Raw genomic sequence first — 15451 nt, forward strand, 5'->3', positions numbered from 1 at the left:
GAATCTGCCATCGTTAATCAACAGACTTAAGTGGCCCAAAACACTTAGAGGAACTAAATAATGCAGCATACGGGTAACATTTGTATTATGCTATATTCAGAAGAACCTGCACCATCAACAAACCTCTAAAATTCCACATAAATTGAATAGTAAACAAGCTTCAACTGTAAAAAGCTACTCAAAAACAGAACATTGGGAAACTGGAGGAAGACGAAATAAGGCTATATATATATATATATATATATATATATATATATATACACATTCCATTGCCATGATTACAATTTGAACAAGAGATGTATTATGTCAAAAGAATAATGAGAGCTCTGTATGAAATCAATGGCATTCATGTGTTTTTGATTAACATAATCTACAATTTTCCCATCAAAGGATATGAAGACTACAGACTCCAGCTGCGTCTACTCTATACTGTATCTCGTTTATCGCTGAATTTCATGCAACTTCAGTATGCAGCATTAATCTTGTCAATGAAATTACTGACAAAAATGTTCAAGAACAAAGGGTGTTTTTTATTTTATAAGACATGCTGAAGACAGGACGAAAAATGCACACGCTGAACTATTTCGTTTCAATGATATTATTGACAAAATATGATGAGAAAAACACTGCAAGACATTAACAGGGCACTAACAATGTTTTTTGAAGATAAAAAATCTAGAAAGAATTTGATTTTGTTGAAAAAAATTCAATAATAGTAGCTAATAATGATTGAGCTGCATGAACTGAAGGGAAACAGGAAATTAACTCCAATAAAATGAAGTGCATCACTGGAAAGTTAATTAATTAGACCCTGCATATATGAGATTAATTACATAAATCCACAACATAAATGTAAACAGCTTAAATCTACTGTATTGCATTAAAATGAATGCAGAAGTCAACCTGAACTAAGTTACGTGCTAGTCAGAATGTGCTAATCCCATTGTGAATATGCTCTTACTAAAACAAAGTGCGTAAACAAAGACAATGAATAACTAAAAAACAAACAATTCACAATATTGGTGTTCAGGTTTTCATAAGGACAGTTATCACATGCTCTTTTTGTTAAATGTTGATGCATGTTTAAATTAATGCATACAATTTGTGATTATTTGGTTTAATTTAGTATTTTCCCATCAACTAAAATGTTATTTTTATCAACCAAACATGCCATGTTGAAGTAAAACTGGATTAAAAAAATGTATATGCTATGACAAAATATTTATTACATTTAAAGGATATTTTCTTTAAGGAAATATTTAATATTAATAATATTTTACAAAAGAAAAGACTATGATTTAAATAAAAGTGTAAAAATAAACAATGGCAGTAAGTTTTCTAGTATGGTTTGAACAATAAAAACTCCAACATCCCATTTGTTGCACTGTGCCACTAACACAGCACATCAAGCAGGGTAAATGTAAGAGACAGAAACATGATTGTGACCCTGTAGTAATTCCTTCGTACAAAAAAAGGCATTCTTTTCTGCACCCTGTACCATGTTTCGACAATTTCCTAACAAGACTCACATTGATGGGGTGAGGGTGGGAGTCAGAACACTTGCAGTGAATGACATCCAGTGTCACTATGAGACTGTGACACAAAAAAGGGCATTGGCAATAGGGATGCATTGCAGAGGACATGACTCACGAGCTGAGCTTACAAGCAGGCCTCTTACAGTTCTACAAGCCACATTCCAGCGCACACATTTTCCATGAGGAAATCCCACCGCACCTCTGTATGAGGGGTAGATTGAGCCTCATCGTCTGAAACAAGCAGATATTCGACTGGCATAATATAAATAAGAAGAACTGGGCCACGCCTTTTCGAGGTCTCGGGAATTCTGGGTAATGAATGACAGGGCAAAACTGTTCCCCCGTTTAGTCGAGCTTGTTTGCATAACTCTCACTAGCTGCCCCAGGGCAGAGCAGAGTTGCTCAAACAGTTGCCTGCTCAATGGTGTTCTTTTCTAACTAGCGCTCCCTGTGGAGCTCCGCTAGGGCCAGAACCACTTCCCCTAGGTGACACATGTGAGTCTGAACCACACACACCAGAAGACATAACCACCACGCTTCCTGCCCCCACGCTCTGCTCCAACTGAGCCATGACATTCCCCAATTCCTATCTGGCTGAGACACCCCCGTCACAGTCAGCTTCAGTCTCCGGGACGGCTGTGTTTTGAAACTCGGCCCCTGACCTGACTGGGGAGCTTGGCCCATTGCACCTCGTCTGCTGGGAAACTAATGGAGACCTAGACGGTGCGCTGGGAGAACGCATGAGAATGTGATTCTCAGCGCTGGCTTTAGATCACAGGTCCCGCTGTGCCCTGTGAAGTCAAATCCTCAGTGTTTGTGTTGGCAGGGAGTAATGTAGTCCTCTGGACAGGACAAACCCTTAGTGGGGACCAGCTTACCCTGGAATTCATTTCCTCTGAGACAAGATCAGACTCACCACATTCACCATTTTTCAACTGTCCTTACTGGCAGAAATCAAGGGCGAATCGCTGCGTCCGGACGAGTAAATACATGGATGCGGCATTTGACAAATGGAAAGTAAATCACAGAAAGTGAGACCCCGGGGGGAGATAAATTGCAGCAGTGTTGAACTGAGTAGGTGTGGACACTATCGGGGCACAGGACTTTTCTTGTGTTTCCACTGGCATTCACACAAGCAACTGAAATATAAAACAGGACAGTTCTGACAGTGATTTACTGACTGGTCTCAGGCTAGTATTATAGCCTGCAGTGTTTTGTCCTAATAAAACTCAGCATTTGTTCTTTTAGTATTTGTTTCTCTAAGCTGTTTAACATGAGATGTTGGTGATACCAACTTAGTGAGCCCCATTGTGCAGATTCCTATAGACCAGGGGTTTTCAGACTTTCAAAGCAAAGAAAACTGGAGAGGAAATTTCATATTTTTATTATGTATTTTTAGGACTGTCAAATTTAACTGTAAACCACACAATATAAATAGTTGAAATGAATTGAAAATATGACTTTTAAGGTTTACACATCTAATATTATTCTAATAGTGGACAAAATGATTTAGTTTAAAAAAAATCAATAAAATAAAAAAAGATATAAAATGTCAATATCGCAAAGATGATTTTTATAAATAATTTGCACTAAATTTAGAACAGTAACAATATAAGGCCAATTACTTTGCAAACAACATCTTCATAATATCACGTTTTTTCAGACACAGCATGAAGCGTTTTTATATATATATATATTAGAAAGATGAATCATCATATTTGGGGGCCCTAAGAATCAAAAGTTTGAAAAGACCTGCTTTTGAAAATAGCTTAATATCTTAATGGAAATAACAACATCACAGTCAACGTAACATGACCATGAGTGCTATGTTTTTGTAAATTAATCCACAATTACATCATAACACTGATACAACTTCAGTCCAATCTGTTATAGGCCTAATTGCACATGATAAATATTTTCCATCACCCATCAGGGACAGCAAACGCCCTTATAACAACAAACATCAGTGTATTTCAGTGCAGCATGTTGACAACGTCAAAGGAAAAGTCTGTAAATTACTTGAGCCGTGCACAAAGAAGTGGAGATATTTTATCATGATAGGACTTTTAACAGTCTGCAGGGAACCCTCATCATCTTTCATAAAGGGAGGTTTGCCACTTTAATCCCACATCTGGTCTGCATTACCATTCCATGCAACTCTGACTTGAGTCTGGGCCTGAGCAAGAACCTCACCCTGTCTCAATGTCCAAAGACTATAAAACACTAAAGGCTTAAAATTAAAGATGACACTGTCTCCTTCACAAACACTTGTATTTTATCTTTGTTTCTGGAACTTTTGCAAGTTTAACACTATTTTTTATTCATGAAATCAGTATTGGAATGAAGAAAGCGAAAGATCAGACAAGGAAAAAACTGAGGAACAAACAGTGCTCTACACTAAAACCACCAATTTGTGTTTAAAAACTGAAACCAAAATAGTTTTTTAAAGAAGCTTGGACATAATTGTCTTGTGCTGAGGGTAAACATCGCTACGAGAATGCTGTTGCAATAGTCGAAACAAGACAATTAAAGGTCAGGGAGTGGTTTCTCATGATTTCCTATGGTTTTTCTAGTAAAACAATGCATTTAAGCACATAAGCGAATTTAAATCACAAACTTGTCACCTGTTTATCTTGAGGGCAAAATATTCTCACTCTGGCATCTCTGACTTTTGCAGTATTTCTTTTCTCACTGAGACCATTGATACCACATTAACTTGAACATTTGTTTAAATGTGTTGCTTTATAAACATATTGTCATGCATCTACACAAAACCACTGCTTTATGAAGCTTTTAGTTACATTTGCTAGAACAACAACGACTAATATTACCTGCGAAACACAAGTGCCTAAGAGCCTATTTCTGAAAATGACTGTATGCCTCATTTCCTGCTGAACACATTTTATGTGTGATATCCCTGATGCAAATGTTTTTGTTATTATCGACTAATGTCACTGTCAGACACCAGAGAAAGTTAGATAAATAAAGAAAGTAAATCAGATGATATTCATGTTTTAAAAAAAGATGACTCAGTGGCCCGGTGTTACCTCTCAATGCTCAGCACAGTAGCTCTCTCAATTAACTTGATACACATGACTAAAAAGACAGAGAGATGCCTGTTTGACAAGTAGGTCAATGAAGCAACATGTCTCTCTTTCTATTTCCCCAGGGTGTGCAGAGTTCATTGGCTGCTTACCTGCGGGCAGTCTTTGATATAGTGTCCCTTGTTGAAGCACAGATGGCACAGGTAGTTTGGTGGAGGTCTCTTGCTGGGCTTGCGTGGCTCAGAGGACAGGGAGAGGTCAGAGAAGTGGTCCGTTAGAGAGTTCAGCCCGTCCACTATGTTGTTAAGAGAGCCGTACGGTGACACGCTTTTGTATAAACCATTATTCAGGGCCTGCAAAGCATAACAGGACATCCACAATCCAAAAATTAGCTTATCCCAATGTGAATACAAAACTGAAGCACACTATGTCTTCATACAATGTCTTTTGAACATGTCATAATATGCAGCTCTTAAATACAGACTATAGCCTAAAGCTGTAAGAAAAATGTAAAATATGATTAAGTACATAATCAAAAACAATGTCCTCAATTATGTGGAATTTTACTTTATTAGGCATATTATCAAACAAACGAGATTCCTAATTCAGGATCAGTTCCTAAATTGGGGCGACATAATCCACTAAAGCCAGTGATAAGTACATGAGTCTAAGATTTGCAAATCAGATTGCCATTTAACCACAGAGAGTACAGTAAATAATCAAACATGCTACAGACGGTTTGAACGGGAAGATGTTGCTTGAGTGATGTCTTCCTCTGGTTATGCTTTGGAAGGTTATGTTATTGTTGAAGTTTAATGTTGGACAGTACTGAAACTTGGCAAGTCCAGATAACTGTCATCTAGTTCTCAGCAAGCCTGGACAATAAACAGCATGTATTTAAGTCAAGTCAAGACAAGTCAAGTTGAGCTTTATTGTCATTCCGCTACATGTGGGGACATACAGTGGAACGAAATGTCGTGCCTCGCAGGACCACGGTGCTACATAAATACAGACATACAACAATGAAGTAAAAAAAACACTATAAACCTATACACAACTAACCTACTGACAGATTTTAAATATAAGTATACTATATATAAATATTTACCCTATACAAACTAAAAAAAATAAAAGATAAAAAATACAAACTATATGAATGCGTCACAAATATTTACCCTATACAAACTAAAAAATAGAAGATAAAAAATACAAACTACACGAATGCTTCACATAAATACTGTACATGTGCAAGGAGAAACATTTTGAGTCAAGCAGCTGGTTTGGGGAACAGTGCAGGATGATTTGTACTGCATGAGCATGTAAACATACATATATTGCTGAGTCTTTTGTGGGATTGTGTACACGCAGCTGTGTGTGTAAAGTGTCTAGTGCACATAGAGGAGAGTGTGTTACTACAGGTGGTTTGTACAGGCCCACTCACCTGTGTGTAGCACACTTCAAATTGCACAAAAAAATTCCATACAGTTTTTTCATTGGTGTGGTAAGGTTTGGGGTGGGGGGTGGTCCATGTTTCAGGAGGTAGGGGTTTGCATGGGGTTTCAGATGGGGGTGGGGTGGTTTGAGTTCAGGGCTCTCACAGCCTGGGGGAAAAAGCTGTTGAGCAGTCTGGCGGAGCGGGCTCTGATGCTCCGGTACCGTCTTCCTGATGGTAGGAGCTGGAAGAGACTGTGGGAGGGATGGGTGGAGTGCTTCACGATGCTGTTGGTTTTGCTGGAGCATCGTGTAAGGAAAATGTCCAGGATGGAGGGGAGAGGGGCACTGGTGATCTCTGCAGTTCCCATACCAGACAGTGATACAGCTGGTCAGCACACTCTCAAAATGGTGCCCCTGTAGAATGTGGTGAGGATGGGTGGAGGGAGACTTGCTCTTTTCAGCCGGCGGAGAAAGTGAAGGTGCTGTTGTGCCTTTTTGAAAAGTGACATGGTGTTGGTGGTCCAGGTGAGATCCTCTGTGATGTGCAGCCCCAGGAATTTAGTGCTGCTGACTCTCTCCACAGTCGAGCTGTCGATGGTCAGTGGGGGGTGGTCAACGGAGTTTCTCCTGAAGTCTATCACAACATCCTTTGTCTTCTCCACATTGAGGGACAGATTGTTAGTGCCACACCATTCAGCCAGCTGTGCCACTTCCTCTCTGTAGTGCGTTTCATCGTTGTTGCTGATGAGACCTACCACTGTTGTGTCGTCAGCACTCTCAGACGACTCTGTTTTCATCAGTTAGATCAACTCTGAATGCAGCAAATAAGCTTTTTTAGATCTTTCTTTTATAGCTGCACATGTGATGTTCATTTTCCATCCTGGCCAGTAAAATCTAGCTGATAGTTATTCTCTGTGAGAGAAATTCATGAGAAACACACAACTCAATTCCTCCTAAATTCAAAACTTCTGAGCGTGTCTGACAAAAGATTATGAGTTACATGAAAAGGCAATGTAAATTTATGGAGTTCTGTGTAAACAAAAAACTAACAAATCGCACAGCCATGTTTTAAATGTCAATTTTTGAACATCATGAAAATACAAAAATTATGATGATCAGTAGTTATGTCTGAATGCATTCATACAATTTCTATTGAGTTTTATGTAATAATGCAACCACAATACTGATTGTAGCTGTCAAAAAGGAATTTGGCTATGTGTCTCCCGTGTCCCTCACGCACATTTACACCAGTGGAGGACCCCTTCACACAGCTGGAGAGCCAGTCAAGGGGTCACTCCTAACTACTGCCATTCACCACTAACACACACAATACAAGTTAACACTTTCTGAGAAAAGTGTAGATAATTTGGTAAGTTATACAAACAAAGACATTTAATAATCTAGAATTCTAGTTCCGACCTTCTTCCTTAGTCGTAAATATTTAACAGATTGATTTCTGGCCTCACAAAGGGAAAAAAATGCTCTTTGTGTAATACGGGAACTTTGAAAGCATTCGTAACCCTCCACATAAGAGAAAAAGAAAAAAAGAAAGGGAGAGAAAACTAAAGAGGGGGAGGTAGAAAAAGAGAGAACTTGTCATAATGTTTTTATTAACTCTGATTACGAATAAAAGTTTTGCCCTTCCTCAAACTTTCCACTAAACATCAACATTTTACCTCTGTCTAAGCCACAACACTGTCATTACATCATTAAAAAGAAAATGCATTCATATGTTCAAGCTTCTGGAAGTAATTCTCTCATTTAAAAACTAACGGAAGAGTACAAAAAGATTCAATAGACTTTTAGTTCCATGTGCGCCCCTTTAGCATACAAAGTGTCATAACTATTATATTTAACTAGAAAAGCATTCCTTATTTTAATGATAAGTGAAAACCATATTAGTTTCTTCTTATACATGTTTTATGACAATATTTCCAGGAAACATTAATCTCGCTTGAATCTTGAAATAACCTTTGAACTATAAAACACTACAAACATACTAATTTATGAATTTTCTTTATGAATCATAAATCAATTATGGCAGCACACATTTTAGGCCTGTAGAGATCAGTAGGCAATCTTCAAACTCAGACTTCTGATTTATTGTACCTCTACATGTTGAAATTAAGCAGCAAATTAAATGGAAGTAGTCTTATGATCAAAATAAGAAACTTTCATGGATGACTGCCTCATTTGGCTGTACACGTGGTGTTACAAAATACAATAAACTGAGTGTGCAAAGCTGCAGGCTGGCACGATTTTAATGATCCTTGAAACTATAAATTATTTGCATAGTATTGCAATGAAATAAATAAATACAATTTATTATTATTACACGATAGAAATGAAAAAAAAAAAAATTTGTGTATTGTATAAATGTAGCCAAGACTAGACGCGCGCTACATTAGACATGCATAGTCGACTGCGCTTTACATAATAAATCTTATTCCAGTCGGTAGGGACCGTTATCTCCATGAACTTATTTCCAAAACCATCATCTGTAGGAGAACAGAAAACGAGTTACCTCATTCCTCTGCAGCTGAAAGAAGTTGTTGAGATAGTTGGAGTTGAGAGAGGAGCTCAGGTCATTGGTGGGAGTTTTGCTGTAGTTCAGGTCCGGATGGGAAGAGTTGGGCTCGGGTCGGAAGGCATCGAAGGCACTCGTCTGATGTGTGTCTTGTAAAGAAAGGTAAACCCAGTTGAGAAGCTGTGCAGGCTGGTACACTGAGGTACTGGTGTCTATAGCAGACAACAAGCTCATGTTGTTACTGTAACTTTCACTGTTACTTTTGGAAAAGGCAAACTTGTTCAGAATCTACTGTGAATGCGCCGTCCGGTTTTCCACACCCCAAAAAATCAGTGCTTCTCTCTCTTCTTCCAGCACAGACCCTATTCCTTCGCTGGGATCCGTGTCCCAGGTTTATAATTACACAAAAGTCATTGCTCTGATATGTCAGAATAAAAAGTTTTAGCCCGCTGTCCACGGCCCGTTATCTCGCTTTATTTGCACTGTAACAGCAAGGAACTCATTGAATATTCATGTGGCGTCTGCGCGCGTCATTGCCTCAAGCGGCCAATCAACACGCGCGGTTTAACATACGCGCTTGATTATTGGCTACTAGCTAATTTCAACAGAATATTCATATTTATCACGAAATGTATTTAAAAACACAACTATTTGAAAAATAGCTTAGATGTCTAAAATGCAGTTCCTACTGAGCAGTCATAGCATTCCATTTTATGCGTATTTAAATAGTGTGTGTTTTACTCCCATACTTAATGTAACACACACAAAACAACATGGAAGAAGTTAGTGGTATATGTGAAACTAAACACCTTAAGGAAACCAATAGGCTGTAAGCAAATGGGTTTGTTTATTTAACAACAGGGGTGATGGCCCACAAACAAATCCCAGAGAAACGTTCTTTAAAAACACCTGAAAAAAGACCAGTCACATCAGGTATTAGTTTTTGAATGAACATTTGTTTTCAATTTAATCAATCGTATTTAAGCAGAAGCAGTAAAGAAAATAAAAGGCCAACTAAGAAGAAATAAATACACCCAGAACATAACGGCTGCATTTTGATGGACCAGATGGCTTTTTAAATAATCTAAAGGATTCTCACACAGCAAACCAACAAAACAACAATTTATTAACTCACCTGAGGTATTCTGGCCTACAATCTCAAACTGATTAGTGCTCCACCTTGTGGTAATATACTCACTTGCCTTTCTGCAGACACTTTTTAACACTTCATTCACCTGACTGATCTAAATCGAACAGGTAACATTACCCCCAAGAATGTATCTGGGATTTGATTAGATGCACAGCATTCATATAAATGTATACATGTTTAGTAAACGGTTCAATTTTGATAAGTCAAAATGGTCAAGTTTAATGCATAAAACTGAAAAAAAAAATCTTTGAATTCAACATTATATCCAAAAAAATATGGACGTCAAATTTACATTGTACAATTAAAGATAATTAATCAAAGATTAAATAAATTAAAGTAATTAAAGAAACCATATTTACAATACACACCAAAGCTTTTAAACAACAGTGATTTAAGAAATCCTTGTCAACAGAACAGTCATTATCAATGCAGAATAGAAATATAGAAACTGCTTCTGTATGGGTCTTAAGGCATGCACCGGTAGCAAGTCACCAACATTTGACTGTGATCTTTGCAGACAGGGCGACTGCATTCACTACAGAACTTGCTCACTTTTCTGTCTCTTCCAGATGGACAGTAATAACATCTTTTTCTTATTCTGTTCGGACTCTGTTCTTGGAGCTCGGAATTGACAGCTGACAATGATGTGGGCATCCCACATCTGTCCATGGCCTCAAGGATGATCATGGATAATCCAGGGCTTTCTTCTCTGCGTCTATGTATCTGAGGCACTACAAGCTCTTTCACTAGCTCTTTTATGAACAAGCGCTGGGTGTTATGCCCACCTCCCATGAAGCTAGGGTGCTGAGCAATGAAAATGGAGTAGGAGTTTACAATGGCAATATTCAACATGTTATACCAAAGCAGCATAGGCCATCTCTTTGTTTGGCGCTTGCAAGTATAATTTTCAGCCATTAGCTTAACACTGCTGACTCCTCCTTTGGTGCGGTTGTAGTACTGAATGACCTCTGGCTTGTTTTTAGCACTTGTTTCATTCAGCGCATTGCTGGTATGCATTGTACTCAACAGAATCGCTGCCTTTTTTAGTTTTGGCACATAGCTCACCATGAATACTTTGCCACAAAAACCAAACTCGGAGGTATGTAGTGCTCGTAACTTGGATGGCTTCATAATTGGCGGCACATGTGGATTCTTATGGTGAAGGGCCCCAACCATGGTCAAGCTTTTCTCGAAAAGCTTCTCTGCCAGAGGGACACTGGTGATGTAGCTGTCCATCGTAATGTTGAGACCTATCATGAGAAACAAACACAAAAGGCAAGGTCATTAGGTAACACAACAACAATGATGGTCTGGCACACTGTTTGTGGCTGAGGGCTGGTATCAAGAAGGCTGCTGGTTTGATCCCTACAAGAAGTAACCTATGAAACTACGTGTGCTTTTAAGGAAGATAGTTAACCCAAAGTGTCTCAAATGGAAGATATACTACTAGTGGCAATCTTTTTTTAGGATTCTCTGATGAAAATGTTTACCTTTTTGCTGAAGTCTATTGGACAACCTCAGGACTGTGTTCTCTGCAAGGTTCTCCTCAGTCTCCTCTCCCAGCTGTCTGCCTGTGTAGATGACCCCATCAATGGCGTAGGGGACCTCGGCATCGCACATCCAAAAGATTTTTATGCCACTCTTGGTAGGGCGGCTTGGCACGTGTTTCAGAAACTTGCATCTTCCCTGGAATGGCACAAGCTGCTCACCCACAGTGACACAATCCCTCGGAATGAACCTTTTCCTGCAGTTGATCAGGAACAGGTCCCACACATTTCGGAAGGCTGCCATGTGGTCTGATACCTCTCTTGCCACCCTGGTTTTCTTGTTATCAAATTGTAGGAATCTGTGAAGGTCTTGATATCTACCAACAGACATGGTAGCTCTATACAGTGGGTTCTGTAACGGATCCATAAACAATTCCCGGATTGGGACATCACAACTTCTCTCCACACCAATGAGAAGGCTCAGACCAATAAAGGCTTTTAGCTCTTCTTTAGTGATCTTTTGCCACACTTTGCCTTTTGCTAAAGCTGCTCTCAGTCCACCCAAGTTGGTGCATTGCAGGATCTCATCAATGATGTTTTCGCTCATGAAAAGTTCCCAGGCATCTTTAGGTGTCTCTACTGAAGACCCTAGTGCAGGCCCTGGACAGCTCTGTGAGGTCATGGTTTCACTTTGAGGAGGATATTTGCTCCAATAAGAGTCTCCTTTGCTCCATCGACTCAAGCGATCTTCACTCTCCTCATCACTAGATTCCTCAGATGAGAACTCGAAGTCTGTGAGGACAGTTTTCTGACCTTCTGTCAAATCTGGGCAATCACTATCAGAGACCTCAGATTCCAAATCAGGGCCAGCAATGGATTCATATTCTTCTCTTAGTGTATCTGTAACCTCAGCTGCAGGCTTTTTAAGGCACGCCATAGACAAAACTGTAAAAATACAAACACAAACAGTTGTAGTGTCATCAGTACATTTAAGAAAAGTGGTATTATTCATGTGAACTACGCATTTAGTAATTCACTTACATGAACTTCCACCATAGCACACACAGAACATTCTCTTTCCTCTTATTCCATATAAACCCATGTTATCCACCACACTGCTGATTACTTTATTCTAGACTATAGAATGCCTTAAAGGGACTTTTTTTTGTGCTAAAATTATTATTTTGCGAAAGATGTTTTAAAAAAGGCGATATTTGTGCTTTCAACATTTTGATATGTACAGTCCTTTCAAACTGGCTGCATGCTGGGCATGTGTTTACTCAGCAAAACTCAGGTGGGGTCAGAATGTGCAGCATTTGGTCTCCCTCTAGTGGAGAAATGGTAAAAGAATAATTCACCCCAACATTTACTCACCCTCATGTTGTTCCAAACCTGTATTACTTAATTTACTCTGCGGAACACGAAAAAAAATATTTTGAAGAATGATTAAACTGTTTTTCTCCACACAGTGAAAATCAGTTGGAAAGTTGATTTTCATTGTATGGACAAAATCCCCCCAAAAAACCTTCGGTATTTTTAAAAATACATCTTTTGTGTTTGATGAAAGTCAAACAGGTCTGAGAGCAAGTAAATGATGACAACATCTTCATTTATAATGTTCGAAAATTTGGGGATAGTAAGATTTTTTTTTCCCGAAAGAAATTAATAGCTACTTTAATTTAACAAGGATGCATTAAATTGATTAAAATTAACAGAAAATACAATGTTACAAAAGATTTCTATTTTAAAAAAATGCTGTTCTTTCAAGCTTCCTAGTCAAAGAATTCTAAGAAAATGTAATAGTTTCATACAATTTGCTGTTTAAATTGACTGTTTTCACCACTGATAATAAGAAATGTTTATTCAGCAGCAAATCAGCATATTAGAATGATCTCTAAAGAATCATGTTACACTGAAGACTGGAGTAATAGCTGCTGAAAATGTAGCTTTATTGCAATTTTATCAAATAAATGTAGCCTTGGTGAGCATAAGAGAATGAATTCAAGAACTTAAATACCAACCCCAACCTTTTGAACAGTAGTACAGATAGACATGTATATGCACAGAGCATGGGTCATCATAGCGAAATTACCTTTATTTCCAAACCATTAGCATTCTATCATTATTTCACTCAAGCAAGGTTTGTTTTCACAGTGTTGATACTTATCCATACACACTTCATTCTATACCGATTTGTGATATCTTGTCTATGCCACATCTGATTCTTCTGAACTGAAACATTTCTTCAAACACAAGATGTCGGAAAGAGAATTGAGACTTAAGTCTGTAATCCTCTCATTTTAATGCAAGCTTGCTAAATCTGCTTGTAAAACATAAAAAATGTGTAATAAGCAAGAGTTTTGTCTATTATAAATTACTGGACATCTACAGGAATAAACTATACACTCTTCAAGAGTGGAACAAAATCATTCTTGGGGATGAGATGATTTTTTCAAACCACCATAAAAAGCATAGATAAAAAATGATTTCAGTCAAAAAGCCTTCTCAAATCAATACTAAAAACACATTTTCCAATTTACATAAGGAAATATTCATCCCTTAAGGAAGGAATAAAAATGTAAACCCTTTCACTGCTAAGAAAAATGCCGATACACATCATGGACCCTAATCGAGATGGTTTTTCATATGCAATCTGTAACTGTACCCATATCTGTATGCTTTACCACAGACAGAGCACTGAAAAGGTCTCTCCTTTGAGTGGGTCCGTTTATGTTTGTTAAGTATGTAAACGCGTTTAAAACTCTTCCCACACTCAGGGCACATATAAGGTCTCTCTCCAGTGTGATCTCTCTGGTGCACCCTTAAGTCATAGATGTCAAAAAACCTCTTCTCACACAGGTTACATGGAAAAGGCCTGTCACCGGCATGTCTACGCAAGTGTATTTTCAAATAAGAGGGCTTGGCAAACTTCATTTCACACTGATCACAACCGTATGGTTTCTGTCTCCTGTGAATTTTCACATGATCCGTGAGAAGATCTGACCGCTGGAATTCTTTCCCACAGGTTTCACAACTAAATCGCTCTTCTTTATGCTGTTTGTTGGATGTTCTGCCTTTACCTGCTTTCTCTGGTTGCTGTGTGGCGTTTCCCTGCATTATTAAAGATTTCATTCTTTCACTTGATACATCAGAATGTATTCTAGTTGGTTTAACTTGTTCTGTTGATTTTCTTTTTCTTGATGTTCTTTTCTTGTCTGTGCATTTTTTTCTTTTGCTTGATGTATCACGTCTCCCATTCAGAGGTTTATCTGGAGAAGTGTGCGTGTTTGCTGTGATTTCAAGCTCTTCTTCCATCTCAACTGGAGGCATTAGGCCAGTTGGTAAGATCTGCAGACCAAGGTCCAAAAACTCCTCTTTAACATTCCCCTGAGAACGAGAAAACGTTCCTAGCTCGTTGACATCAAGCACTGAAGAGTCATCTTGATCAGGTTCCACTTTAACTCGTATTTCTGACTTAATGAAGTCTGACTGCAAGGTCAGTGAACTGTCATCTTCGTTTTTTAACCATCTATTCATAACGTGCTGGGAAACTGCTTTCGCAGATGGCAAACCTTGCTCCATTTTAACAAGTCTTCGACTTCCGATGCCCAGCTCTAATTCAACTAGTTCTCCTGGAGACTGGACGTGAATTCTTCCAAAGGCTGAACCAGAACTATAACAAAATAGGCAGATATTAATACAGATATTAATTTTTTTTAATCAAAATTACTTGTGTAATTTTGATTGCATTAGATTGCATTATTCTCTTCTTATCATCACAATGCAATTTCATAGCTTGCTAAACTAAAACAGCCATAAAATACACACTGGTAAATAAACACTGCACTGACTTCACTGAGGGAAAAATTGAATTTTTCGGTTTAGTTCTGATTTGTTTAGGTAATAATTTAAATGAAATGTTGCCGTTGCAGGCATATGACATACCACTCACCAGTCATTCGCATTCAGAAAAGTTACTTTTATTGTTGACTAAAAGATAAGCCATGTTTGCGTTACTGAATCGTCTTCTTCGGTGCCTTTAGTAACGAGTTGAGAAACAACTACATATGTGTATACTGCCACCTACTGGGCGGGGTTGAGAATATTAATTGTAGGTAAATTCTGTGCCAAAAGATATTTTTTCTTCTACTTCCAATTTTAAAGGGTCTCATATTTGGACAACTGAAAAGTAGGCATACAATTTAACAGTTTCCTTCCTTATCTAAATGAAACCAGAAAAAATAAAAACAAAAAACTAACTATTATTTTTTTCA

The 15451-nt window shown here is 38.2% G+C and overlaps 2 protein-coding genes across 3 annotated transcripts in view; both read right to left on the reverse strand.

The window, feature by feature from the left end:
• The window catches only part of zcchc24 (zinc finger, CCHC domain containing 24), a 35640-nt gene extending 26596 nt beyond the window's left edge, over positions 1–9044 (reverse strand). Inside the window, exons 1-2 of the mRNA XM_079440331.1 lie at positions 8538–9044; positions 4732–4932 (exon numbers count right to left, since the gene is read on the reverse strand). Coding sequence (XP_079296457.1) covers positions 4732–4932; positions 8538–8774 — 438 coding nt within the window. The 5' untranslated portion in view covers positions 8775–9044. The remainder of the gene's footprint in view (positions 1–4731; positions 4933–8537) is intronic.
• Positions 9045–9365: 321 nt separating this feature from the next.
• On the reverse strand, positions 9366–15228 carry LOC306884326 (piggyBac transposable element-derived protein 4). Of its 2 annotated transcripts, none has more exons than XM_079440085.1 (4): positions 15130–15228; positions 14258–14850; positions 11181–12122; positions 9366–10940 (listed from the first exon to the last, which is right to left on the reverse strand). In XM_079440085.1, exons 2-4 carry the CDS (start codon positions 14757–14759, stop codon positions 10156–10158), a joined length of 2229 nt encoding a protein of 742 aa, XP_079296211.1. In that variant the 5' UTR covers positions 14760–14850; positions 15130–15228; the 3' UTR covers positions 9366–10155. The 2 variants fall into 2 exon arrangements, with proteins under 2 accessions (XP_079296211.1, XP_079296210.1); XM_079440084.1 differs by having other exon boundaries at positions 9370–10940; positions 15123–15212.
• Positions 15229–15451: the final 223 nt, after the last annotated feature.

This window comes from Barbus barbus, assembly GCF_936440315.1.
Source record: "Barbus barbus genome assembly, chromosome: 18".
Lineage (NCBI taxonomy): Eukaryota > Metazoa > Chordata > Actinopteri > Cypriniformes > Cyprinidae > Barbus > Barbus barbus.

Excerpts from the sequence above, each read along its gene's own strand:
- LOC306884326 (XM_079440084.1), bottom strand. The coding sequence starts at position 15,142 with ATGCGAATGACTGGTGAGTG. Across the intron at positions 14,851-15,122 it reads ATGCGAATGACTGGTGAGTG|TTCTGGTTCAGCCTTTGGAA; the intron begins GTATGTCATATG and ends ATTTTGTTATAG. Across the intron at positions 10,941-11,180 it reads CAATAGACTTCAGCAAAAAG|GTCTCAACATTACGATGGAC; the intron begins GTAAACATTTTC and ends TTCTCATGATAG.